We start from the raw sequence: 24291 nt of genomic DNA, 5'->3' as shown, positions 1-24291 counted from the left end.
AATTTTGGTGGCCAAGGATGAAGAAGGACATAGAATCCTATGTGGTGAGTTGCCCTGTATGCACATCTATGAAGCGATTGCCTGGGAAAACCCCTGGATTGTTGCAGCCAGTAGCCAATCAACCCTGCCATGGGAAGAGATAGCCATGGACCTCATAGTTGAGCTGCCAGAAAGTGGTGGGAACACTGTAATATGGACCGTTGTTTACCTGTTCTTCAAGCAGGCACATTCCATACCTTTTCCAAAGCTCCCCTCAGCCTGACTCCTAGCAAAATTGTTTGTGCCACACATTTACAGACTATATGGGATCCCAAAGAGGATTATTTCAGAATGGGGGGGTGCAGTTTACTGCAAAGTTCTGGTGGGAGTTCATGAGCCTGATTGGCTCTTCCCAGGGGCTTAGCTCCACTTATTATCACAATACTAACGGGGAACAAAACAAACAAACTCAATAGTGGAGCAATACCTAAGATGTTATGTAAATTATCAACAAACTAACTGGGCTGAGCTGCTCCGGTTTGCTGAGGTAGCCTACAATAACTCAGTGCATAGCAGCACAGGACTTATCCCTTTTAAGGTGGCTATGGATGTTGAGTTCATATCCATGCCAGAGCTTCCCCTCCCCTGGGACCTCGACTTCCACCACACTGGAAGAATGGATGGACTGAGAGGCAGTTTGTGATGAGTCAGGGCACGGCACAGAGGCAACACAGTCAGCTGGCAGTTCAAACCGCCCCTTTATTGCTCCAAATGTTCCCCAAATACTCCCACATTCCTGGCAAGTCCCAGAACAAGTAATGATACACACACACATACACACACAACTTCAGCAGCCTCTGGCTGCAAGTAGTTTCAAAAGTTTTTTAGATTAGAAGAAGCAATTTACTTAAGGTCAAGTAGATAACAAAGAAAGGAACATACATCAAAATCTAACAGTCTGTGGAAATACAAGCTTGCTTAAGTAGTTTCAGAAGAGAAGCCAAAAATTCAAACTGAGGTTCGGAGTACCAAATCAAGTTTGTCAGCCAGTCCAATGGTCAGAGTTTCAGGGTTTACAAGTAGAAATTACAACACAGAACAAGAGACCAGAGTTGTTTCCAATGTCAGCAATGGCACATAACCCTCCAATAATTCAGATTTGTTCCCAACAAATGCCCCCTCCCCATAGCTCTCCTTTAAGTCTCAGTCCCCAGGTGTGCCTTGTGGAGAGGAGTGGGGTGTTCTCCTCCTAAGTAGTCAGGCCTGCCTGTGTTGTTCCCTCCTTCTCTCTACTCTCCGTGCTCTAGGATGAGGAGGGGGAAGCCCTTGCTCATCGCCTGAGCTCTGTCTCTCATGTTCATCCTGCCCGTTCCTCTCTGTTCCATCTGCAAATCATGAGACCCTGCTTTTCCCTTCAAGGTCATGCTGACCAGGCAGTTCCCATAACAAAAGGAGCATATGTGATTGGATTTTGCAAATGGTCAAAGGGGGAATTCAGTTTTAATTATCGTATGTGGACATTCAAGTGGGAAATTCAGAGCTGATTTTGCTTGTTTTGTACCAATGTAGTGTATTCAGTAAAAGTGTTACTTTTGGGAAGAATTATGTCCCAGGAGCTCCTTTCTTGGATTCGCTAGCTGGACAACTGACATTGTGACTTATTTTCTCTCTCCATTCCCGAACAAAAGAGCAAGCAGGCCTTAATCAATTCAAATCAGTTACCACAATTATGAGCTGTTGATATTTCTTTAATTACACACACAAACATTAGTGCACATGCAAACACATGCACAACTTAAGTTGTGTCTAATTATACATTAAAAAACTTTGCTCACTGCACAAGTATTAAGGTTATGTGTGCCAGAGAACTTTTAGCATGTCTAATTCATTCTATCCAAGAGATCTCTGAAATTTTTGACTACAGCTGGAATAAATTAGCACCATCTTTGTAATATTGTTTCAGTGTAAATGCTAAGCTTCAGAGAAGCTATTGTAATAACCCAAATGCTTTAACAACGGCTTAATGTTAATATGAGAAGGAAAGATGTGGTACTTCAGTTCTACAAAGAGCTGTGGTCCTATTCACTAGGAAACTCCTGAACTTTCAAAGATCAAGTTAATGAAGCATTTTTTAAATCCAAGAAGTACACAAATCCAGACAAATGACTTATAGCCAACTATAAATTCCTAGTTCTGTATGGTAGTTATTATTCTGAAATACATCTGCCTTTAGTCTTAACTTTATTAACCACCTTTTTCCAGTTCTAACCAGACTGAAGGACGTAGTTCTAACTTTCCAAAAAAAACATGGACAAAAAGAAAAAGCAAAGTGGGGCTGGAATAATCAGGAGAGTGGTCAAACTCAAGTATAGAAACCATCTAGTTTAAGTATACTGCGCTTTCTCCAAGGCTGCTTTATGGGCACCATGGGCACCATCTAGGATATATGATTCTACTGATGCAAGAAAATATGCAGCAAATAGAGGCACAGTGGATCTAGAACTCCACAGACTTAAGGGAGAAACAGCCTTTTGGGCAATTGGGTGTTCTCCTTCTATTGTACAACCTTCAGTGGGTGCTTCAACCAGCAACCTCTTAGATATTCTTCCACCTTGTCTCTAACACTACAACCGAAGAGAAAATCCTTGCAATCTCTTTCCAGTGGTCAGAGAGCCCCCTTTCCCTCTCCAAAGAAGGAATGCCCAACGCAGTGACCAAAGAACATGTATATACAGTCTCTCCTATTTCAGCCGACCAAGCCAAAAGATGTCTCGCCAATCCGGATAAAAACGTGTAAGGAAACCCGAGGCTTAAGCAGATCTTTCTGTAACATGCGTTATCTTGGTCAAGGTACCCACGTGGGGGCTCTTACGCTTCGTTCCAGAGTCAAATCTACCACCAGCCAAGGCAGGAATTAACGGTGAATAGGAGCCGGAGAAGTTTTGGAGTGTTTTTGGGGGCGGAGGAAAGCCGAACCACAGCTGCGGTGCTCTACTCACCCATGGTCTCTCGCAGGCGGACAGATGGCTCGGCTCCGGAGGCCGGCAGTCTGGGTTTGCTTTGCGAAGTCGACTTCACGGCTTTGGAAAAGGAGACGGCAGGAGCCCAACGTAATCGAGAAATCAGCACTCGAAGTCCGAGCTCTCTCTGCCTGGGTCCCTCCCTCAGCGGCCACAGCCAAAGGGGCGGCGCCTGCGCTGAGCAGCTACCGAGAAGGCGGCCGGGGTGCAATGGCTATTAGTGTCTCTTTTCGCGCTTTTGTGAAAGGCTGAGACGCGGGTGCTGCTGTTGCACTGCCGTTTGTGATAACGCGGCCGCCTCTTTTCCTGAGTAGCCGGGTTTCGAGGAAGCGCAAAAGGATTGGAAGCGCGCCTCTTCTAGTGTATCAGAAGCCAAAACTGGTTCGGGAGAAATGTGTCAAGAAGGAGCCCTCAGATCTGCCCTTTCACAACCGCCATCACCCCGAAGGGCGAACCTAGGTTTCTGTCATTTGTTCAGTCAACCAGGATCAAAGGAGCCAAAATATTCATAATGAAAGCCATATGAATGGATGAATGAACTTAAAATGTGAAGTTCAGGAATCTGCATCCGAAATCACAAAGGCAAATGACCTTACAGCTGTCTGTCCCTATTGGCGAGCAATTGTGATTTTAAAATGAGTATTGAGTGATTCTGTGGGACTAATAAACCATGGCTTTCAGAATATATGAAGAGTCTCAAAACAGATTCAATATGCTTATTGTGTGCTTAACTATGGAGAAGCCACCACTGAATGGGTTTATGCAACATGCAAAAATAGAATCAAATGCATCATTTAGGTTAGTATAAAACCTGGGTTTTTTACTAACATATATATAGTAGATCAGGGGTCTTCAAACTTGGCCCTTTCATGACTTGTGGACTTAAACTCACAGAATTCCTCAGCCAAGTTTGAAGACCCCTGCTGTAGACAGACATTTGGGAGTTTCCTTGGGAAAAGAAAACTGGGAAGAAGGCAGAAGGAAAACAAAAACTTATTCCCTGCATATTATTTGAATTAGAAGCTCCGGCATGACTGCTAGAGTGGAAAGTGTACCTAGAAAGTGTACCTAGAAAATATATCTAGAAATATATATATATATATAAATATATATATAGATATAAAGAATATATATATATATATATAGAAAATATATCTAGACCAGTGTTTTTCAACCACCAGATGTTGCCTGGTGTGCTGTGGGAAAAATTGAAAAAACACTGACCTAGGAGACAGCGGTGAGAGGAGGAGGAGGAGGAGGAACAGCCGCGGGCGGAGCGGCGCTGCAAGACTCTCTGGCGGGGAGCGCTGGGCACCGGAGCCTTGGCTAAGCTGACGGCCCTACTTCGCTGGAAGCAAAAGCCCGGGAAAAGAAGTGGGCTCGACCTCTCTAGGCACCAGGGCTCCACGGCAGCGTAGCTCCGCCCCCTTCTTTGGCTTCGGAGGGAGAAGCTGGGGAGAGGCGACCGGCTCGCTTATCGGAAGAGGACGGATGGGCGGCCAGCCCGGCTCGCCTGAGCTGTCGCGTGGTTGGTTGCCTGCAATGTTCGAAAAAGCTCTTCTTCCCCAGCACGTGCCGCTTACTCCTTACTCCCCGCGCGGCTGAGGATGCGAGACTCCCGCCTGGTCAGCTGCCTGGCTCCACTTTCTTTGCTCGCCGCGACCCCTCGCCCCAGCCTGAAATAGAGGGATCTGACCTCTTCGCTCTTGGAGGCTTCGCTTGCGTTTGAAAAATTACATGGCTGATTTTTTTTTAACCTGTCCTTTTGATACGTTGCATAATAAAATGTCCTTTGGACCAAAGCAATTAAAAACCTTTGGGGTTTCCCCCCCCTGAAGTGCTTTTGATGGTAAAGGTGAGAAAGAAAGAAAAAAGGAAGGGAAAAAAGGAGAAAGGGGGAAGGGGAAAAGGGAGGGAGAAAGAAAAAAGGAGAATAGAAAAGAAAGAGAGAGAGAGAGGAAGGAAGGAAGGAAGGAAGGAAGGAAGGAAGGAAGGAAGGAAGGAAGGAAGGAAGGAAGGAAAGAAAAAAAGCAGGAAGAAAAATTAAAAAGAAATGCAAGTAGCTTCCAGTTTCCACAACAAGTAGAAAGCAAGAAATTGAGAGAGGGAGGGAAAGAAATTGGGAGAGAGAAAGGCAGGAAAGAAAGGAAGGAAGATAGAAAGAAAGAAAGAGAAAAGAAAGAGAGAAAGAAAGAAAGAGAAAAGAAAGAGAAAAGAAAGAAAGAAAGAAAGAAAGAAAGAAAGAAAGAAAGAAAGAAAGAAAGAAAGAAAAATAAATGAAGGAGAAAAATCCAGAAAGAAAAATTAAAAAGAAATGCAAGTAGCTTCCAATTTCCACAAGTAGAAAGCAAGAAATTGAGCGAGGGAGGGAAAGAAAGTGGGAGAGAGAAAGGAAGGAAGGAAGATAAAGAAAGAAAAGAGAGGGAGGGAAGAGAGGGAAGGAAGGAAGGAAGAAAGAAAAGAAGAGAAAAAAGAAAATACAGAAAGATAAATTAAAAAGAAATGCAAGCTTTCCTTTTCCTTCACAGCAAAAACAAAAGCCCCAAAATAAAATAAAATAAAGAGGCTAATAATTATTATTATTAATAATAATAATAATAATAATAATAAGAAGAAGAAGAAGAAGAAGAAGAAGAAGAAGTTGGAAGGGACATTGGAGGTCATCTAGTCCAACCCCTTGAGAACACAGGCCATCCTCGACTTACAACCGTTCGTGTAGCGACCGTGGGGAGGTCCAACGGTGCGGAAAACGGTGGAGTGCCTCGTGATTTTTTTCATGAAACAAGTGTGCCTTTGCCCAAAAAAGGTTGAAAAAAACTGATCTAGACTATACAGGCAGTCCTTGACTTACAACAGCTGGTTTAGTGACCATTCAAAGTTAATGTCATGGTTCCAATAGATGAGACCAGCAAAAAGAACTCCAAGGCAAAAAAAGTTTCCTTAAAGAACATATTTATTTGGCTACATAATATCGGCAGGTTCGAAAGCAAACCTGAGACTGAAACACACACACCCCTAGGTTACAAAGTTACAAAGTGAAACTTCCCACCCCAGTAATATGTCATAAATCACATTCACCAATTAACTACTTGCATGGGCTTTCTAACTAAAGTTACAGCCTGCCAAAATGCAGCTAGCAATGACCTTGGTTCCCACAGAATAATTTATTGTTATGTCTAAATTGAAACTCTCATCCCTCCCCTCCCAATTCTGTGGCAACCAAAAACAAAGAGAAAATGGCTTCAGCTAATTTCGTTGTAGAGTTGACAATCGGATCCTCTAGAACAGGGCTTTTCAACTGGTGGTATGCATACCACTTGTGGTACTTTGCTACATGGCAGGTGGTACATGATTGCTAGCCAAGTGTAGAAGGGGAGGGGAATGAGCCTAAGCGAGCCAAGCCTGAGGGAGAGGGAGAGGCAGCTGCAGCTGCAAGACTGTCTGGGCTTCGCAGAAGCCCCAGGAGTGGGGAGGGCTCCACCTGATTGGCTCCACCTGATTGGCGCTGCCAGAAGCAGCTCAGAGCTGGAGGTGAACTGAAAAAAAATGGAAGGGGAAGAGAGGAGAGGCTATAAAAGAACGTGGTTTGGGTAGGGGAAGTGGAAAAAAGACAACAGGAAAGGTTTAATTCCTTTAAACAAATGTAATTAGTTTTACCCCCTTTAATTGAGTCTGTGTGGCTTTTAGAAAGTTTTCTTTGAAGGTAAACTGGCTTAATTTAAAGCTAAAGCTTTTCACCATTGCTGGAGCCTTTCTGTCTTAGATTGCGACATTGTGACACATGACATGCCTGAGGCAGTTTAAAGAGAGAAAAAAATGGAGTTTGTGTTTCTTTATTTTCTTGCTTTGCACTTGATTACTGTGTCTTTAAGGGTACAAGGAAGAGGAGTGGGGGTGCATTCTTACTACACTGTGGAAGAGCTCAGAAGGGCCAACCAGCTAGCTCAGGAGTCTACAAACTTAGAAACTTTAAGACCTGTGGACTTCAACTCCCAGAATTCCTCAACCAGCCATGAGGGCTGAGGAATTCTGGGAGTCCACAAGTCTTTAAAGTGCCACATTTGAAGACCCCTGAACTAGCTGGTAGTGGTGTACATTAATAAATATGGATAAATTCATCATACATTTGTCAGTGCAAAGGGAAAGCGATTCAGCAAAGGAACAGCCACCAAGAAATTAAAACTGGTACTTTTTTTCTTTTTTTCTACAGTTTGTAATATTTTATTAGATTATAGAATAAAATACAAAAGCAAATAATAGGACACACTGGGGAGGAAAAAGGGGGGAAGTGAGGGGGTGAAGGGAAAAAGAAGTGTTCCTCTGTTACAGTAGAAGAAGTATTAACTTTGAACCTCAACGTTTTACTTTTCCATAATATTATAAACTAGCCATTTCTATAACCACAAATGAATCTAATCAGTAAAAACCAAAATCCCTCCCTTTTTTAGTCATCAAGTTTTTGACACCTTGCTAAGCACTGGTGGCACTCAAATATTGTCATGTCCTAAAATTTCTGCAATAGAGAAAGAATTAAAATTAGGACTCTCCCGGAGGCTTATTTGGATGTTTGTGAAAAAATCTACATATCAACCTTTCAGCTTTTATATCAGTACTTTTCACCCAAGTGGCCTCTGATAAGGGGTATCCCTTCCATTGCACTAAGTACTGTAATTTCACTTTGTATAATCTAGAGTCAAGAATTTATTTTATTTCATAATGAGTCTCTCCCTCTACTACAAGAGGACCAGGTGCTTGTTTGGGAGGAGGAGGTCTTAAAGATGACTCCCTTGAAAGTCTTTAACAGACTGCAGTGGAAAAGATAAGATAACCTTTATTTTCATTTTTTTACTGTGGGCACAACAACACACATGCTGGGTGGGTTTTTCCCAAGAGGTGAGGGAGTTTTAATTCTACTGTGACTGGATTTATAATCCAAACTATAGGGAAAGGTCCAAGATATTTTGGTCCTCACTTTTTGCTAGGCAACTTGAGTCTTAAATATTTTGTAGAAAGATAAACCTTTTCCCCCACACAGAATGGTTTCTGAGGAGCCCTTTTTTATCAGCTTGTTCTTTGTAGATTTTTGAAGCTTTCTCTAAAGCTTTCTTAGTATTGTCCCAAACAGCTTTCCAGGATGCCACCCACTGATCTAAAGTCTGAGAAGCAGGAGGGTCCTGTGGGTACCCAGGCATAGGGAGGAATTCTCTAGCAGTGGCTATTTTAAAAGGAATGAGTCTAGTGCTGCTATGCATGGTGTTATTGTAAGCCACTACAGTCAAAGAGAGGAGGTCAGCCCAGTTCATCTGTTGGTAATCCACATAGCATCTGATGTATTGTTCCACCATTGCGTGCACTCTTTCAATGGTTCACTTGTGTGGAAGGAAGGAAATCCCTCCAAAACCTAGCAGTAAACTGAACCCCCCTGTCTGAAATAATCCATTTTGGTGCTCCGTGGAGCTGGTAGATATGCTTCAGGAACATTTTTGCTAACTTCTGGGTAGAAGTGTGACCTGAGCAGGCTATGAAACCCCTACCATGGGGACTGGACACATGGTGTGTAACCATGGCAGCAAATTGGAAGAGACCAAGCACTGGAGATGACCCTCCCCGAAGTCTTGCCTCAGCAACAGCTCCTCCAACTCGGGGGAGGAGGATGCAACCGAAGAAACTCTCTCAAAGCTGAGGTGGTCGATTGGTGTCAGAAAGAAGGACGACTGGGAAGGGACATCCCAGAAAGTGACTATTGACCACGGCAGTCGAAAGCCAGAGTGGAAGCGCAAAATGGAGCAGTCGCTCAACCTCAGCGAGGAAGAGGATGAAGTCCTGAGCCAAGCCAATCATTTCCTAAAGCAAGGCATAAACCTGATGGAGGAAGCTTTCAAAACCCTAAAATGGGAAGAAGGAAATGCCTGCCAAGAGGAGATGGAAGAGAAAATGGAGAATGCTGGAAGTGGGGAGAGCGAAGCCTCTAACCCAGTGGCTTCCACTGACACCGTGGGACCTGCAGAGCCCACCACAGTGACAACTACTCCAACTCGAGCCACACCAGCCAGTGGGGATGGCCACAGAGCCCAAAGGAGGGGAACCCACTGACCTAAGCGAAAGACTCCCCCCTTGAACGTAAAATTCTATGGAGATCCTCAGCAGCTGGGATTCTTCTTGGCCCATGTCCTGACCTACATGCAGGAGTATGGCTGGGAGCATCCCAGTGAGGGAGCACAGGTCAGAGTCGTCACACTAGCCCTGGAAGGTGCAATGGCTAGGTGGCTGGTAACCTTGCACAACGCTGAAACGCCTGAGTTCCGAATCTTCAATTTAGTCAAGGCTGCACTGAGACAACAGTTTGAGGACCCCTTAGCAGACTGGAAAACCTGCAACTGCATTAAAATGGTCAGGCAGGGACGACACCCAATGGCTGAATACACAGAGGAGTTTAAAGACGTGGGTTGCTTCATTAACTGGCCAAAGGACATCCTAGTGAGCTATTTTAAAGTTGGATTGAATGATGACCTCTACCATGCTTGCATCACTCAAGGAGCCCTGGCACATCTCCACAACTGATGCATCCTGGCTGAGGAAGCTGAGATCGACCAAGCCTGAAATCAACACCGCTTCACCCAGGTGTGGAGATGGTCCCAACTGGATAGGAAGTGAGAGGTTACCAAAACCCTGACAGCCCCACCCCCATGACCTATCATGATCGAAGGTGAGCAGCACTTTGAGATTAAGGAACTCCTTGATTCATGAAAGCATCATGGGGCAATCCAATACTTAGTGGCTTGGAAGGATCTTCTCCAGTCTCAGAATGAATGGGTACATAAGAGGCATGTTAGGGCCCCTAGATTACTCAAGAGCTTTGATGCATGTTATCCTGACAAACCATGCTAATTGATATTTTCTATTTTATCCCTATTATTGTTTTCTCTTCTCCAGGTGGACCTACTCTCATTTTAAGGGCCCAGCATGTCAGACCCTCAATGTATTTTCAATGCAATTTCCATTTCACTTCATTTTGGACACTGTCATTCTGGCGGGATGGGGGAGATTTGTGTCAAGAGGGAGGGGGGACAGTTTGGGGACCTTACAATTTTCTTTGCTTTGTTCTATCCTCTTTGAAGGGGACACGGTGGCTCAGTGGGTTAGGATGCTGAGCTTGTCGATCAGATGGTTGGCAGTTTGGCAGGTCGAATCCCGAGTGCCGCGTAGCAGAGTGAGCGCCTGTTACTCGTCCCAGCTTCTGCCAACCTAGCAGTTCGAAAGCACGTAAAAATGCAAGTAGAAAAATAGGGACCACTACGGTGGGAAGGTAACAGCGTTCCGTGCACCTTTGGCATCTAGTCATGCCGGCTACATGACCACAGAGACGTCCTCGGACAAACACTGGCTCTTCGGCTTTGAAACGGAGATGAGCACTGGCCCCTAGAGTTGGAAATGACTAGCACTCATGTGCGGGGGAACCTTTACCTTTACCTTTTTATCCTCTTTGAAGTACCTTTCTTTGGGTGTGAAAGGAGGGAGGAATGTGCCTACAGCCATTTGCCTTATCTCCATTCGGATGGAATGGAGCCACTGAGGAACTGACAGCCTTGAGAATGGTGCCTTATCACTGGTTTTCCACAACAATTTAACACCTATGGATTGGCTAAATCAAACTGACCGGTTGGACACTGGGAAGGGATTTTGAAAGGGCACTTTTAACGTAATATTTCATGTGGAAAAATTTCAGATCCTGCTTTATCTTCCTGCTGTGATTATCTCTCAATAAAATTTCTTTTTGAAACAATGCCAGTTCCAAGAGTTCTGCTTTCTTGGGAGAACTAATTGAGGCAGGTCCTTACAATTGGACAATGTGACCTGAAGTATCAGAGAGGAAAAGGAACAATTTACTTTTTTAACTATCTTTCTGGCACCATATTGCCAGAGCCGGTTTTCCATTCATTAGTGCCAGTATGCTGTGCTCAATAAAGTTTTATATTAGAGATCGTATTGTCTCAGGTGTGCTTACTTCATTGGCATTATTATGTCATGGGCTCTGATGAGCAGGAACGAGGACATGCAGATGAGTACAGAAAAACTCATTCTTTATTTAAGCAGAAACTGTACTGAGAGATTGGAGTCACCCTGCATCAATATATAGCCAGGCCCTATGATAGCAACCAATCAGATTGAAGCCATGTTTGCCGCACAAAGTTGACCAATTGCAGGACCAGAGATATCCTGTCTGAGTTGCTGGAGAACTGTTAGTTCTCCAGCAACGCACGTGATATTCCAAAAGCCCCGTACATAACAGGCATCATCAGCCAGAACTTTGACAGAGCATCCTTGAAAGACTATTTCTTAATATTAATCTCTATCAGTCTGTCACCATTGACCAGCAACTGTGTATTTCATTGTGCCATTGAACTTTTCACAAAGTGTCTTGTTACGACCCATGTGGGCCAGACTAGGCAGGCCTCCAGAGAGTTCTTTATTTCTCTTGGGAAGATTAAACAAATGGACCTCCATTGACCAGTCAGGCTCCACCCTCAGTCCCCCAAACAACAGCCCATAGATTACCTGGCAAGCCCCCAAGGCAGAAGTCCAGGCATAGGGCAAGGGCAGTCCACAGAACAAGGCAGTCCTCCTTGTACAAGATAAGGAACAGTTTTCCAAAAGGGACACAGTGAAACAAAAGACAAATGTAGTTTACAAAACAATGGCACAGTTCAAACCAAAAGGCAAAGAGCACTTCTGAAAACCAGAAAGCAAGGCAGGTCTGAAGGGAGAATCTTCAGGGGTAGGGCAAGGCAAGGACAGTCCTCACAGCAAGGCAAAAGCAGTCTTTGACACAGGGCAAAAGCAGTTCTTGAAGCAAGACAAAAGCAGGCAAAGCCAAGGGAGTGTAATCCAAAAGCAAACACTTGTTCCTGGCAAAAGACCCTCCTCATGGCATCTCCTGAAATGTTACTCTCCAGGTGAATCATGTGAGGAGGGGTGGGGTGCCCTCCTCCCAAGTAGTCAGGGCGGCCTGCACTGACTCTACCTTCTCTCCATTCTTTGCACTTGGGGATCAGGTGGGGGAGGCATTTGCTTATCTCCAGAGCTCTGCCACTCCTCTGCTCCACTGCCTGCACTTTCTGTCTCCTCCCCTCTTCTTTGATCAGCCTGAGCCCTCTCTTCCTCACTGCCTACTCTTCTGAGGCCCAATGGACCTGGGACTGCCTCGTCCTCATTCTCAGGTCATTCCTCTTGAGCTATAGAGACTGTACCATTCCCCTGCAACGGCTCCATCTCCTCCTCCTCCTCCTTCTCAGACCCAGGCTCCGATGGGGCCATGACACTTAGGATGTTTCAACTGACTCCTGTTACTGCTTGATTATCCAATAATGTGCCAGGGAGTCAAATGCCCTCTTGTAATTAATCCAAGCTACAGTCAATACTGTTACACTTTACAAAACTTGGAAACATTCCTTCTTTGTTTTTTTTTTAAATGACCTTTCTGCTATACTGAAGGCTGTCGTATACAGTATGACACTTAGAAAAACAAGTTACTTGCTGCTTGGAGCTAATATTCAAAATTAGACACAATGGCATGTCATTATGGAATATAATATCTAACTAGACAGACTTTTGTCTATGAATATTTGATAAATATGAGCACACATGGTCTGTTCCATAAATTTCCATCATGGCTGACTGCTTTGCACTGAGAAGTCAGTGGATGTTTTCAAGCAAATGTTGTTCATCCATTTCCCTGGAATGATATGTGGATTCCTGTCCTGGATCGAGGGTGGGACATGAATATTTCCAAGGTCCCTTTCACTGGAGGATTCTATTACTTTAAAGTAGCATAGCAATTGTTAAAAGTGTTGGATTAGCTCTGGGAGGGGAAATTTATATCCCCCTTCAAGTCTGAAGTTGATTGATTGCTTTGGCAATCAATCCTTTGCCAATGAAAACCAACTTTCCAAAAACTGTTCTTCTGTAAATCAGAAGAACCACACTCTCTTTTGTGTCTAGCCAGAAAGCTATGCACATTCTGAAGTTCAACACATTTGATGGGCATTAGTTGTGGTAGATGGGTTTATCTATAAAAATTAAGACTGTGGGACAAAAAAAGTTACGTGAGTTGTACAAAGAGAAAGATGAAATAAGTAAAAAACAGTCATGCTAAAGAAAAAGATCAGATTTCTCTGAACTGCAATCATTCACGATGCCACTTGCACTGGACAATTAGAGAAAGCACAGGCACTGCACTTTTAAAACTAGATAGTAACTTGATTTTGTCTTGAGAGCGTGGGCTGTATTGGTTGCCGGTTGTCCTCCGGGTGAGGTTCAAGGTGCTGGTTCTTACCTATAAAGCCCTACATGGCTTAGGTCCGTGATACTTACAGGACCGTCTGCTGCCAGGAACGACTTCTCTCCGCCCTGTGTGCTCACACAGAGAGGGTCTCTCTCCTCAGGGTGCCGTCGGCTAGACAGTGTCAGCTGGCGACCCCCAGGGGGAGGGCTTTCTCTGTTGGGGCGCCTGCCCTTTGGAATCAGCTCCCCCGAGAACTTTGGATGGCCCCAGATCTCCGGTCCTTTCGTCGCGACCTAAAGACGTATCTTTTCCAAGTGGCCGACCTGGACTGAGGATGGGGGGTTTTAATATTGTTTTAATTTTATTGGTTTTAGTAATTAATTATGGGGCTTTGTAATTTAATTCTTTTTAATATTTGTATTACTGATTTTTATAGCTGTTTTATTGTTGTGAGCCGCCCTGAGTCCTTCGGCAGATAGGGCGGCATATAAGTCCCATAAATAAATAAATAAATAAATAAATAAATAAATAAATAAATAAATAAATAAATAAATAAATAAATAAATATTTTTGAATATAATTACATACTACATGGTCACTGTTACGTATGTATTGGGCTCAATTGTAACACCACATGGTTAGCTGGAGCAGCTAACAGCTCTCCAGCTACCCAGACTCCAGGTCTCCAGTGCTGCTATTGGCTGTCACTAGGCGGCAATGGTGGCTTTAAACCTATTGGCTGCCGCCTAGGGGCCAGGCTATAAATTGCTGCTAGTTGCAGCCCAATTCTTAGTTCAGATCCTGCAAGCAATAAACCATGAACTTTGTTGAACTCACTTGCCTCATCTCCTTTCCTGCGCGAAGAACCCACTACATAACAGTCACCATTTTAGAATTCTTATCACAATGCAGAAAAGAATGAAAAGCAGATAAAAGCACAAGCTATTGGCTGTGGTATTCTGCTGACAGGTTAAACTCTCGGTATCAAAAAGCTTAGAGGACAGAAAGGCAGTGTGCTTGGGGAGGCATGATGTATAGAGAGAGTAATTCTGTCACAAAGATGACAAACGTTTTGAATATACAGAAGCAGTCAATGAATTTAAACACAGTGAGTGAATGGGTTTTGGTGATACAAAGTTTGATTTTGCATGAATTTTCTCTTTTACACAAACAATCTGATGCTTGAAAAGTATAGTCTATCTATTTCACACAAATAGATTGAACTTTATCATGTCATGTATATAACAACTGCTGTTATATTATCTGAACTGTCAAATGCATTTAAAACTAAAAAAAAAATAAACCACCCATTCTAAGTACACGAAAAGCTTATCTTACTGAGAACTGTTTTGACAGAGATTAAACTGTTACTTGGGTTGTCTCAAGAACCAGAGTAATGATGTATTCAGTTTTAATTTAGTTTATTATAATATATATTTATAGACCAGAGACCATGTGGGAATGATAGTTCAATAAAGTTTTGGCCAATTAAAAATGATGAAGTGTTGGGAAACAAGAAAGTATAAAAGAAGTTTCATAATGGAGGTGTATAATTTAGGTGAACAGTGTGCTTAACTGAAAAAAATATCTAAGAACCACATTTGTTGATGGAACATTTTATAGTGGAGACACAATATACTTTATTAAAGATTATAAAATGTCTAGGGAAACCTTTAGAAAATGTTCTAAAGATTATGTCCTTTGATTGTGCCATCAAATCATAGTTGACTCACAGATAGGTTTTCTCTGTGCCAATCTGTCTCTAACCTAATCTTCCAATGATGCATCCACTGTCATTGTAATTTGAATCCAATCCTTGCTATTGGTCATCTTCTTTCCTTCCACCTTTCCCAGCAAAAGAGCCTTCTCCAGAGATCATGTCCTTTAGCATATCCCTTATTAAATTATGTAAAGATAGAACTGATCCTAAAGGTGCTGGAATCTGTACATTGGTTCATCAGATTTTCATTAATCATGCCCGGCCAGAGCTGGTGATGAATTGTATCTGAATAACACCTGAAAGGGAAAAATTCTCCAGCACAGGTAGTCCTCAAATTACAGACACAATTGCTCCCAAAATGTTTGTTGCTAAGTGAGACAGTTAAGTGAGTTTTGCCCCATTTAACGACCTTTCTGCAGCCATCATAAATATGAATCAATGCCAAGCATCTGATTTTTGATCATGTGACCCTGGGGATGCTGCAATGGTCTAAGTGTGAAAAATGGTCATAAGTCACTTTTGCCAATACTACTGTAACTGTCAACTCTACAATGAAATTACTGTAGCTGAAGTCATTTTCCCTTCATTTTTGGTTGCCACAGAATTGGGAGGGGGCATGAGTATTTTAACTTAGACATAACAATAAATTGTTCTGTGGGAACCATTGCTAGCTGCATTTCGTTAGAAAGCCCACACAAGTAGTTAATTGGGGAATGTGATTTATGACATATTACTGGGGTGGGAAGTTTCATTTTGCAACTTTGTAATCTTGGGGGTGGAGGGTGTTTCAATCTTGGATTCACTTTTAAATGTGCCAATATTATGTAGCCAAATAAATATGTTTTTTAAGTAAACTTTTTTGCCTTGGAGTTGTTTTTGCTGGTCTCATCTATTGGAACCATGACATTAACCCAAGACCTGAGCCCCGGTTGCCTACCCAAAATTTTGGGAGGGTGACAAAGACTCAGGGAAGACACCAAGATGGAAAAAAGGAGAATCGTCTGTGAGCCTTGGTGCTATGGCAACAGATGCAGTGCAGGCTACCACTCTAGTGGAGAGTGCAATGCCATTGACCGGAGTAATACCCAAAGCTCGAGAGGGACAACCAGAGCTGCTTCCATGAAAGAACACCATGAAAGCCACAGAAGCTGAGTTCCAATTGATTTCATCCCACGGATCTCGCTCACCAGAATGGAGAAAGGCAAAGTGTTTGGTCACCTGGGATTAATCAGGGGGATGGAAGTAACAGACCACCATCCACAGCCACTCTATTGAATGTTTAAGGGAGAAGTTTGAGGGCTTGGAGATGGGTGAGTGAGAGCCAATCACCCATCAGATCTTCTCCAGTGACCGAGAAGACAGATGTTCCCATGAACAGCGACCGGCAAGGCAAAGCCCCAGTCCCATAGTGGGAGCTCGGGCTGCTTCCCTGTTGCCTTAACCAGCCTTAACTTAGAGCCTAGTGTGTCAGCAGAGCCCTGACTGTCATTGACGTGCACCAGTCCTGACCATCAGCAGCATTATGCTAGCCCTTAGTGCCATCGATGCTCTGCCAGACCCAACCACCAAAGATGCTATGCCAATCCTGGTCATCAGTGCCACTATGATAGCCCTGACTGCTACCCATGATGGATCAGCCCTGATCATTACCAGTACCAGGTTAGGCCTGACCATCAGCGACGGTATGCCAGTCTCAATCATTACCGGTGTCAGATCAGTCCCAATCATTATCTGCATCGAGGTAGTCCTGACTATTACCAGTGCCAGCCCAGTCCTGACCATCACCAGCATCTGGTGAGTCCAAGGCCTCAGCTTTGGGTTCACCAAGCAGAGGGCTTACAGTGAGATCAGCTCCAGCCACCTGGTCTAATACAGGTTCTCTTGGACTGACAGCGCCCAGTAGATCCCCCTCCTATCAAGCCCACCTTTGATGGGGATCCTGATAAGCTGCTCTTTTTCCTGAATCATGTGTATACCCATATGTATCTTAATGCTCATGCCTACCCAGATCCTGCCAGTATGGTTGATGGAGTGGCAGCAAACCTAGAAGGGGAGGCAGAATGGATGAATTGCCTGCATAATGAGCAAGCACCACAACTGTGGAATTTCTATCTGTTTATGCTCTGACTAAGATCCAGATTTGAGGATGAGTCCCTAGCTTTGCAAGGAGAAAAAGACATCAATGAAATAAAGCAGAAGTGTCGGCCAGCAAAAGAATACATGAGAGAATTCTGGAGGTGGCCCGCCGAATTCAGCAGTAGCCAGAATGGTCCCTGGTTTACCTTTTTAAGGCTGGACTACATCATAATTTATACCAAGCGTGAATTTACAGGGGAATCCCTAATCAACTGCATGAATGGTACCATCTGGCTATAAATCTAGACCTTGAGCTGAACCACTACAAAAAAACCTCCTATGCCAGTAGCCAGACCAAAATCAGACCAGGGAAGGTGCCCAGCTCAGCAGTGAACCCCACCTACTGTGACTAACAGAGGCCTAGAACACCTACATGACCTCCAATCAAATGTTTCAGATGTGGTCAACCAAGGCACTGAGCAGCAGACTGTCCAGTCCCTTTCCCACCACCAAAGAGTGCACCGGTTGCTTCTGCTAAACCTAAGAAGGAATCCCAACCAATATGTGAAAAGTCAAATTGGGTCAGCCAAGAGAAAGCTGTGCAGATCACCTCACCTCCCCAATGGAAAACTGAGATCCTGACTGAGAATTTGCCTCCTCCTGGCTCCTGGTGACAATGATGATGAAGGAGATGACAACCTGATGGTGAGTCAGCCGGTCCCACCTTTTGCATTTTCTGCAAAGCTCTTAGTCTCTAAGAATGTTTTAATTGACTCCGATTCTACCCAATGTTTAATCAATCTCCCCACAGTACTTAAGCTAGGTATTCAGTCCAAGTTATTGTCCACACCCGTGAGGTTCGAACAGGCAGATGGATTCCTGATAGGTGAGGCCCCAGCTACTCACTTAACTGAACCAATACACCTAGAACTAGGGGACCATTGGGAATTTATCCGTTTTGTGGTGGTTCCCAAAATGACTGAGGCCGTAATTTTGGGACTAGCCTGGCTGGATAAATGGCAACCCATGAACTGGTGGGAAAATGGAATGAGGACTTTAAGGTTAGCAATGGGATCTTCACCTCCTGATTCCACCAACAACACAAATGAGGCCCAAAGGCAGTCTCTTGAGAACCTAAAAACTGCTGTAAATTCACCACCTGAGATACCACTTGTCCCAAGCAAGTACTGAGACCTAGCAGAGGTGTTCAGTGAAACGGAGTGTGACATCCTGCATCCCACAAAGCAACTGATTGTGCTATTGAAATTTTACTTGGAGCTAAATTGCCTAAGCCAAAAATGTACTCAATGACTACCCGTGAATTGAAGGAACTGAGGGAATACATTGACAAGAACCTGGCTAGAGGATTCATTCAGCCAGCTAAATCCCAAGTAACTGCCCCTGTGCTTTTCAAAGAAAAAAAAATGGATCATTGAGGCTGTACATAGATTTTAAAGGGTTAAATGGGGTTAAATGAAAAACATGTTAGTCCATTTGGCAAAAGAAAAGATTTTTACCAAACTAGATCTAAGAGAGGTGTACTATCAAGTGAGAATTAAAGAGCGAGATGAGTGGAAAATGGCATTTAACAGCCCCCTGGGGAGCTTTCAGTTCAATGTTATGCCTTTTGGACTGCAGGGATCCACTGCAGTATTAATGCAATTAATCAATCAAGTGCTACATGATCACCTATACAAGGGGGTCTTAGTTTATCTTTATGACATCCTCATCTATACAGAAACCACAGCAGAACACATTAAATTAGTGCGAGAAGTGTTCAAAAAATTGCTGAAACCTAAGCTCTATGCCAAACTCTCTAAATGTGAATTTCATCAGACATGCTTGGATTACCTAGGACTGTGGTGGTGAACCTATGGCATGTGTGCCACAGATGGCACACATAACTGTCCCTGTGGGCATGCACACCATCGCCCCAGAGGGAGGCAGGGCCGGACTGCTCCCCTCACCCTCTCCATATGCACTACCACTTTCGCTTTCTTTCTCTACACTGGGAGTTAGGGAGCAGATGCAACAACTGGGCTGGGAGAGGTGAGAAGCCAGAAGCAGCACAGAGAAAGAAGTGATCCATGCAGCGGGGGGAGGGGGGAAACAGCAGTGGCAGCAGGGCGATCCGTGTGGTGGATGGGGTAGGAAACCTCCCCCACTTGTTCCATGGCTGCTTTCGGCCAAGCCGCATTGCAACAGCATTGGGCACAATATGCAAGGCGGCAAACAGCTGCGTCATGCCAAGACCAGCCGTTTGCCACCTCTTGCCCAATGCCACTGCCATGAGGCCACAGAACAAGCCAGGCAGTGGTAAAAAACCAGCAGCAGCCCCACGTGTGTCCGACCCAATCCTTGCAGAGAGTCCTTCTCCTGCCGCTCTGACCCAACATTCACAGAGCCCCGACCCGGTTTCTTACCTCCACCTGACTTGTTCCATGGTCTCATGGCAGTGGCACTGGGCAGAAGGCAGCAAACGGCTGGTTTCAGCATGGTGCAGCAGTTTGCCTCCAGATGTGGCCATTTGCCACCTTGTGCATCATGGCTGTTTGCCTCAGGCCATGTCCATTTGCCGCCTTGTGCGTCGGACCCAATGCTATGGCCATGAGGTCGCGGAACAAGCCAGACAGCAATAAGAAACCAGTATACCAGGATTTCCAGTGAAGGCATAGAAATGGACCCAGCCAAAGTGAAAGCGCTGATTGAATGGCAACCCCCATGAACCTGTAAACAACTCCAAAGTTTTTTGGGCTTTGAAAATTTCTAACAGCAGTTTATCCCCTCTTTGAGAGATAGCTAGCTAGCTAGATAGCTAGACATAGATAGATAGATAGATAGATAGATAGATAGATAGATAGATAGATAGATGATAGATAGAAGCTTTATTATCATTTTATCCTGTGGGCACTATGGCACACATTAAAAATGAAATTTAGTTGCTTTCTCTCAAAGTGTACACATACATAACACATTTAAAACATACTATATGTAACATATGTACAGTATAGACCTACATTCTTACATATAAGTAACATATAAATATTATTCACTGTCCATCTTGAATACATAATGGAAGGAGGAAGCTTTAGAGTTCACAAGTTATTACTGTATGGAACAAAGCTGTGACTGAATCTGTATGTTCTGCTTCAGATACCACAAAGCCTCCTCCCAGAAGGCAATAAGGAAAACAGGTTGTGAAGAGGATGTGTAGTGTCTCAGACAATCTTGCAGACCCTGCTCAAGCAACAATTATGTGCTACATCCTGGATGGAAGGGAGGGAACTGCCAATGATCTTTTCAGCCATCCTCACCACTCTCTGCACTGCCTTCCTGTCTGAAGCAGTGATGCTTTCAAACAAGATTGTGATGCTGTATGACAGGATGCTCTCGAGAGTTTCCCCTGTAGAAAGTGGTAAGGATAGGGGAAGAAAGATGTGCTTTTCTCATGTGACGCAGAAAATACAGGTGCTGCTGTGCCTGCTTCACCAGTGTCACGCTGTTGAGTGACCAAGCCAGCCTACTTGTTAACTGCACACACAGGAATTTGGGCACCATCTCTACAGGTGAATCATTAATGCACAGAGAAGTATGGCTGTCCTTCCCTTTTCTGAAATCAACAATGATCTCTTTGGTTTTTCCAGTATTTAAAACTAGGCTGTTTTCCTTACACCAGTTCGCAAACCCTTCACCTTCTTACAGTAAGCACCCTCATTGTTGTCATGAATAAGGCCCACTACTTTTGTATCATCTGCGAACTTCACAATATGGTTGGTGGCAAACCTAGCAATACTGTTATGGGTCAACAAGGTGAACAGCAGCAGACGTAGGACGCAGCCCTGGGGAGAACCTGTGCTCAAGAAAATGGTGTTAGAAATATTTGTTCCAGCTCACACATATTGGGGCCTGTTAGTAAGAAAGTTTTGCAGAGATCGCTTTACCCATTACTGAACTGTTAAAAATGGGAAAAAATGGGGGCAAGCCATGACCTTATCAGCCTCTGCCGTGGTCTATGGAAAGCCAAACAGCATTTGAGAACTTAAAGAGACTGTTTGCTGCCGAGCCTGTTTTCAAACACCCTGACCATGAGGAACAGTTTATTATCCAAGTTGATGCTAGCGATGTAGCTGTGGGGGCAGTTCTCCTGCAAAGAAACCAAAAGGGAGACTTGCAACCCTGTGCTTACACATCCAAGAAATTAAACAACACTGAGCGAAGGTGGGCAGTTTGGAAGAAGGAAGCTTTTGTGGTGAGATGGGCCCTTGCTTACTTGGTGTCATTTCCTCAAGGGGAGCAAGGTGCATTTTGAAGCATGGACTGATCACAAAAATTCAGAGGAACTGAAACCACCATACACACACCCTTTAAACTGTCTCCCAAACAAGTTCAATGGGCCCAATATTTTAATCATTTCAACTTTACTCTAAAATACATTCCGGGAGGGAAAAACTTCTTAGCAGATGCCCTCTCCGGGCTACCCCAGTACAAGAGCCATTGTGAAGAGATCATGAATTCCATCATTGCACAACCACAAACAATCTCTCAAATAACCCCAGCTGGCCAATAACAAGCAAAGCCATCTGAGCCAGACAGTTCACTGACAAAAAAGTTAAAGGAAGAATTGAAAAATGACTCCTGGTTTAAAGAAAATCAGACTGACTTATCAAGATGGGTTAGCTTGGAAAGGGTGAAAATTGTATTTGTATCAAACAAGTTGGCCACTTTGGATATCTAAAAACTTTACATTTCATCCGGAGGCAGTTTTGGTGGCTGGGTTTGAAAAAAGATGTTGAAAACTATGTAAAAAGCTGTGCAATGTGTGCAATGATGAAGAAACACCCCAGAAGAACCCCTGGACTTTTGCGGCAAATGGCAGCAAATGGCGGATCCTTCCCAACCATGGGAGGAGATTGCCATGGATTTTATAGTGGAGTTACCAGAAAGTAGAGGAAATATGGTAATATAGATTGTGGTTGATCTTTTCTCGAAGCAACTCCGTAAGGCCAGCCCCGAACTTCACAAGTGGAAATTGAGGGAGATTGCTAGGAACACGAGATCGGCTTTTCTCAGCCCGCGCTGATCTTGCACTCCTTACAGTCTCCCTCTCTTTGTTTCAGCTTGCTTTCTGCATTTGGGACGAAGACTTGAGATTTGGCGTTTCCGTGCAGAGAAACGCTGAATCTCAAGTCTTCGTCTCAAATGCAGAAAGCAAGCTGAAACAGAGAGGGAGACTGTAAGGAGCGCGAGATCAGCGCACACAGAGAAATGCTGAATCTTGAGTCTTCGTCCCGAAATGCTTGCCTTCTGCAACGCAAGCAACTGGGGCGGCTCAGCAGAGGGAATGGGTGTTACTCCACATGCACTGATCAGCGTGCATTGAGAAACACTGAATCTCGAGTCTTCATCCCAAATGCAGAAAGCAAGCTGAAACAGAGAGGGAGACTGTAAGGAGTGTGAGATCAGCGCACACGGAGAAACGCCAATCTCGTGTTCCTGGCAATCTCCCTCAATTTCCACTTGTGAAGTTTGGGGTTAGCCTTACAGAGTTGCCAGAGCTCCTGGGGGCCCGGGAGGATGCATACACAGGGCCGCTGATCAGCTGACGACTCTGTACCACCGGCCCTGACCTCCGCCGACAGGCTCCAGTCAGCGGAGGTCAGGGCCAGCTGTTCAGAGTCACCAACAGTGGAGAGGAGCAGAGCATGGGTCTTGAGCACCTCCATATCTCAGCAAGGGCACTAAGCTCACTGAAAAGCAGCCGCCACTGCCACCGCCGCCGCCAACCTTTCTGTTTTTTGTGCCCGGCAGGCAGGCAGGTGTTGCTACTCCTGCTGCCAAAGACGGTCCAGCATCTTGGCAAGCGCACTAGGCCGCTCCAACAGCAGCTGCCACCGGCAGAGTGATTGCCTGCTCCTTGAGGCTTGCTGCTGCCATGGGGGCTGGCATGGGGATTTGTTTCTGTGGGGGAGACGGAGGCTGAGGGAGATGCGGCAGACCTCCAGCATCTCTCTTGCCACCACCTCCACAGCTACTGTCGTTGACTTCCGCTATGGCTGAACCCGGGCAGCCTCCTCCACCCCCAGCAATGGCATCCAGGGATTCTCAGGTTAAATTGGAACCAAGCAGCAAGTGAAAAAGTTAGCAGTAGCAGCATTAGTGGGAGTGGTTTTAATTGCCAAGTGTCCCCATGGAAGTCAATGAGAGCAAAAGAAGCTTTTGTGAGGAACGTGTGAGTGAATGAGAGAGCGAGATAAAAGCTTTCTTTTTATCCCTTTCTTCCAACACCACCTTCACCCTGGTCGTTTCTCCTGAGTCACCAATCTTCACAGCTCCCTGCCACGAGCAAGAACCATCTTTTTGAGTTTTTTACTCTTCTTTTTCCAGGCTAAGGGAGTGCCAGCCCTGCTGATGTAGGAAAAGCGAAGCAGAGGCCCTGCTGGCTCTCCAGAATAGAGGGGCCACTTCCTAATAAATGTGGCTGATCAGTCTTAGTTTCTTCTGCAAGGAATGGTTGGGGGAGGGGTGCGTTTGCTTCACCCTTTCCTCCCCCAAAAGGTTCCCTGCTTGGAAGGAGGAATGTGAAAGGGGTGGCTTTTGGCTTCTTTCCTTCTAACGGACAGAGTGGAGCCCAATGGGTATTTAGGGAAGGTGCAGATTGGGAATGGGGATTGCGTCTTTCCTCATCCAGCAAAACTGGCAAGAGAAAGCTTGTGGGCTGACCAACTAAGCTGCTAAATCCCCTCTTTCTAGTGGACCCTCCTCACTGGGAAGAAACCTTGGCAATGAATGGATTTGGAGGTGGGCGCGCGTGTACACACACCAACAGAACTCTCCCTCCCCGGCACGCCCCATCTGACCGACCTTTCCAGCAGTCCTCCTGTCTCTTATTTTTTTTAAAAAAATTTTAATTCCATTTATATCCCGCCCTTCTCCGAAGACTAAGGGCAGCTTACAAGCTTAGCAGTAGCCTTCATTCTATGTATATGCCTGCTTATTAGGGCTTTCACACACACCCCAAGCGGCATTATTACAAAGTCAGCTTAATTGCCCCCAACAATCTGGGTCCTCATTTTACCTACCTCGGAAGGATGGAAGGCTGAGTCAACCTTGAGCCTGGTGGGATGCGAACCTGCACTAATTGCAGGCAGCTGGTGTTACTTAAGGAGGCATTAGCCCACTGCTCCACCAAGGCTCCATGTGCAGTCCAAGGAAGA

General features: G+C 44.7%; 1 protein-coding gene across 1 annotated transcript in view; it reads right to left on the bottom strand.

The window, feature by feature from the left end:
- Positions 1 to 3093, bottom strand: part of GPM6B (glycoprotein M6B) — a 207941-nt gene extending 204848 nt beyond the window's left edge. Inside the window, exon 1 of the mRNA XM_083362716.1 lies at positions 2979 to 3093. Coding sequence (XP_083218842.1) covers positions 2979 to 2982 — 4 coding nt within the window. The 5' untranslated portion in view covers positions 2983 to 3093. The remainder of the gene's footprint in view (positions 1 to 2978) is intronic.
- Positions 3094 to 24291: the final 21198 nt, after the last annotated feature.

This window comes from Vipera ursinii, assembly GCF_947247035.1.
Source record: "Vipera ursinii genome assembly, chromosome: 4".
Lineage (NCBI taxonomy): Eukaryota > Metazoa > Chordata > Lepidosauria > Squamata > Viperidae > Vipera > Vipera ursinii.
Note: the sequence above shows the minus strand (reverse complement) of the source record. Positions and strands in the feature narration are given on the sequence as shown.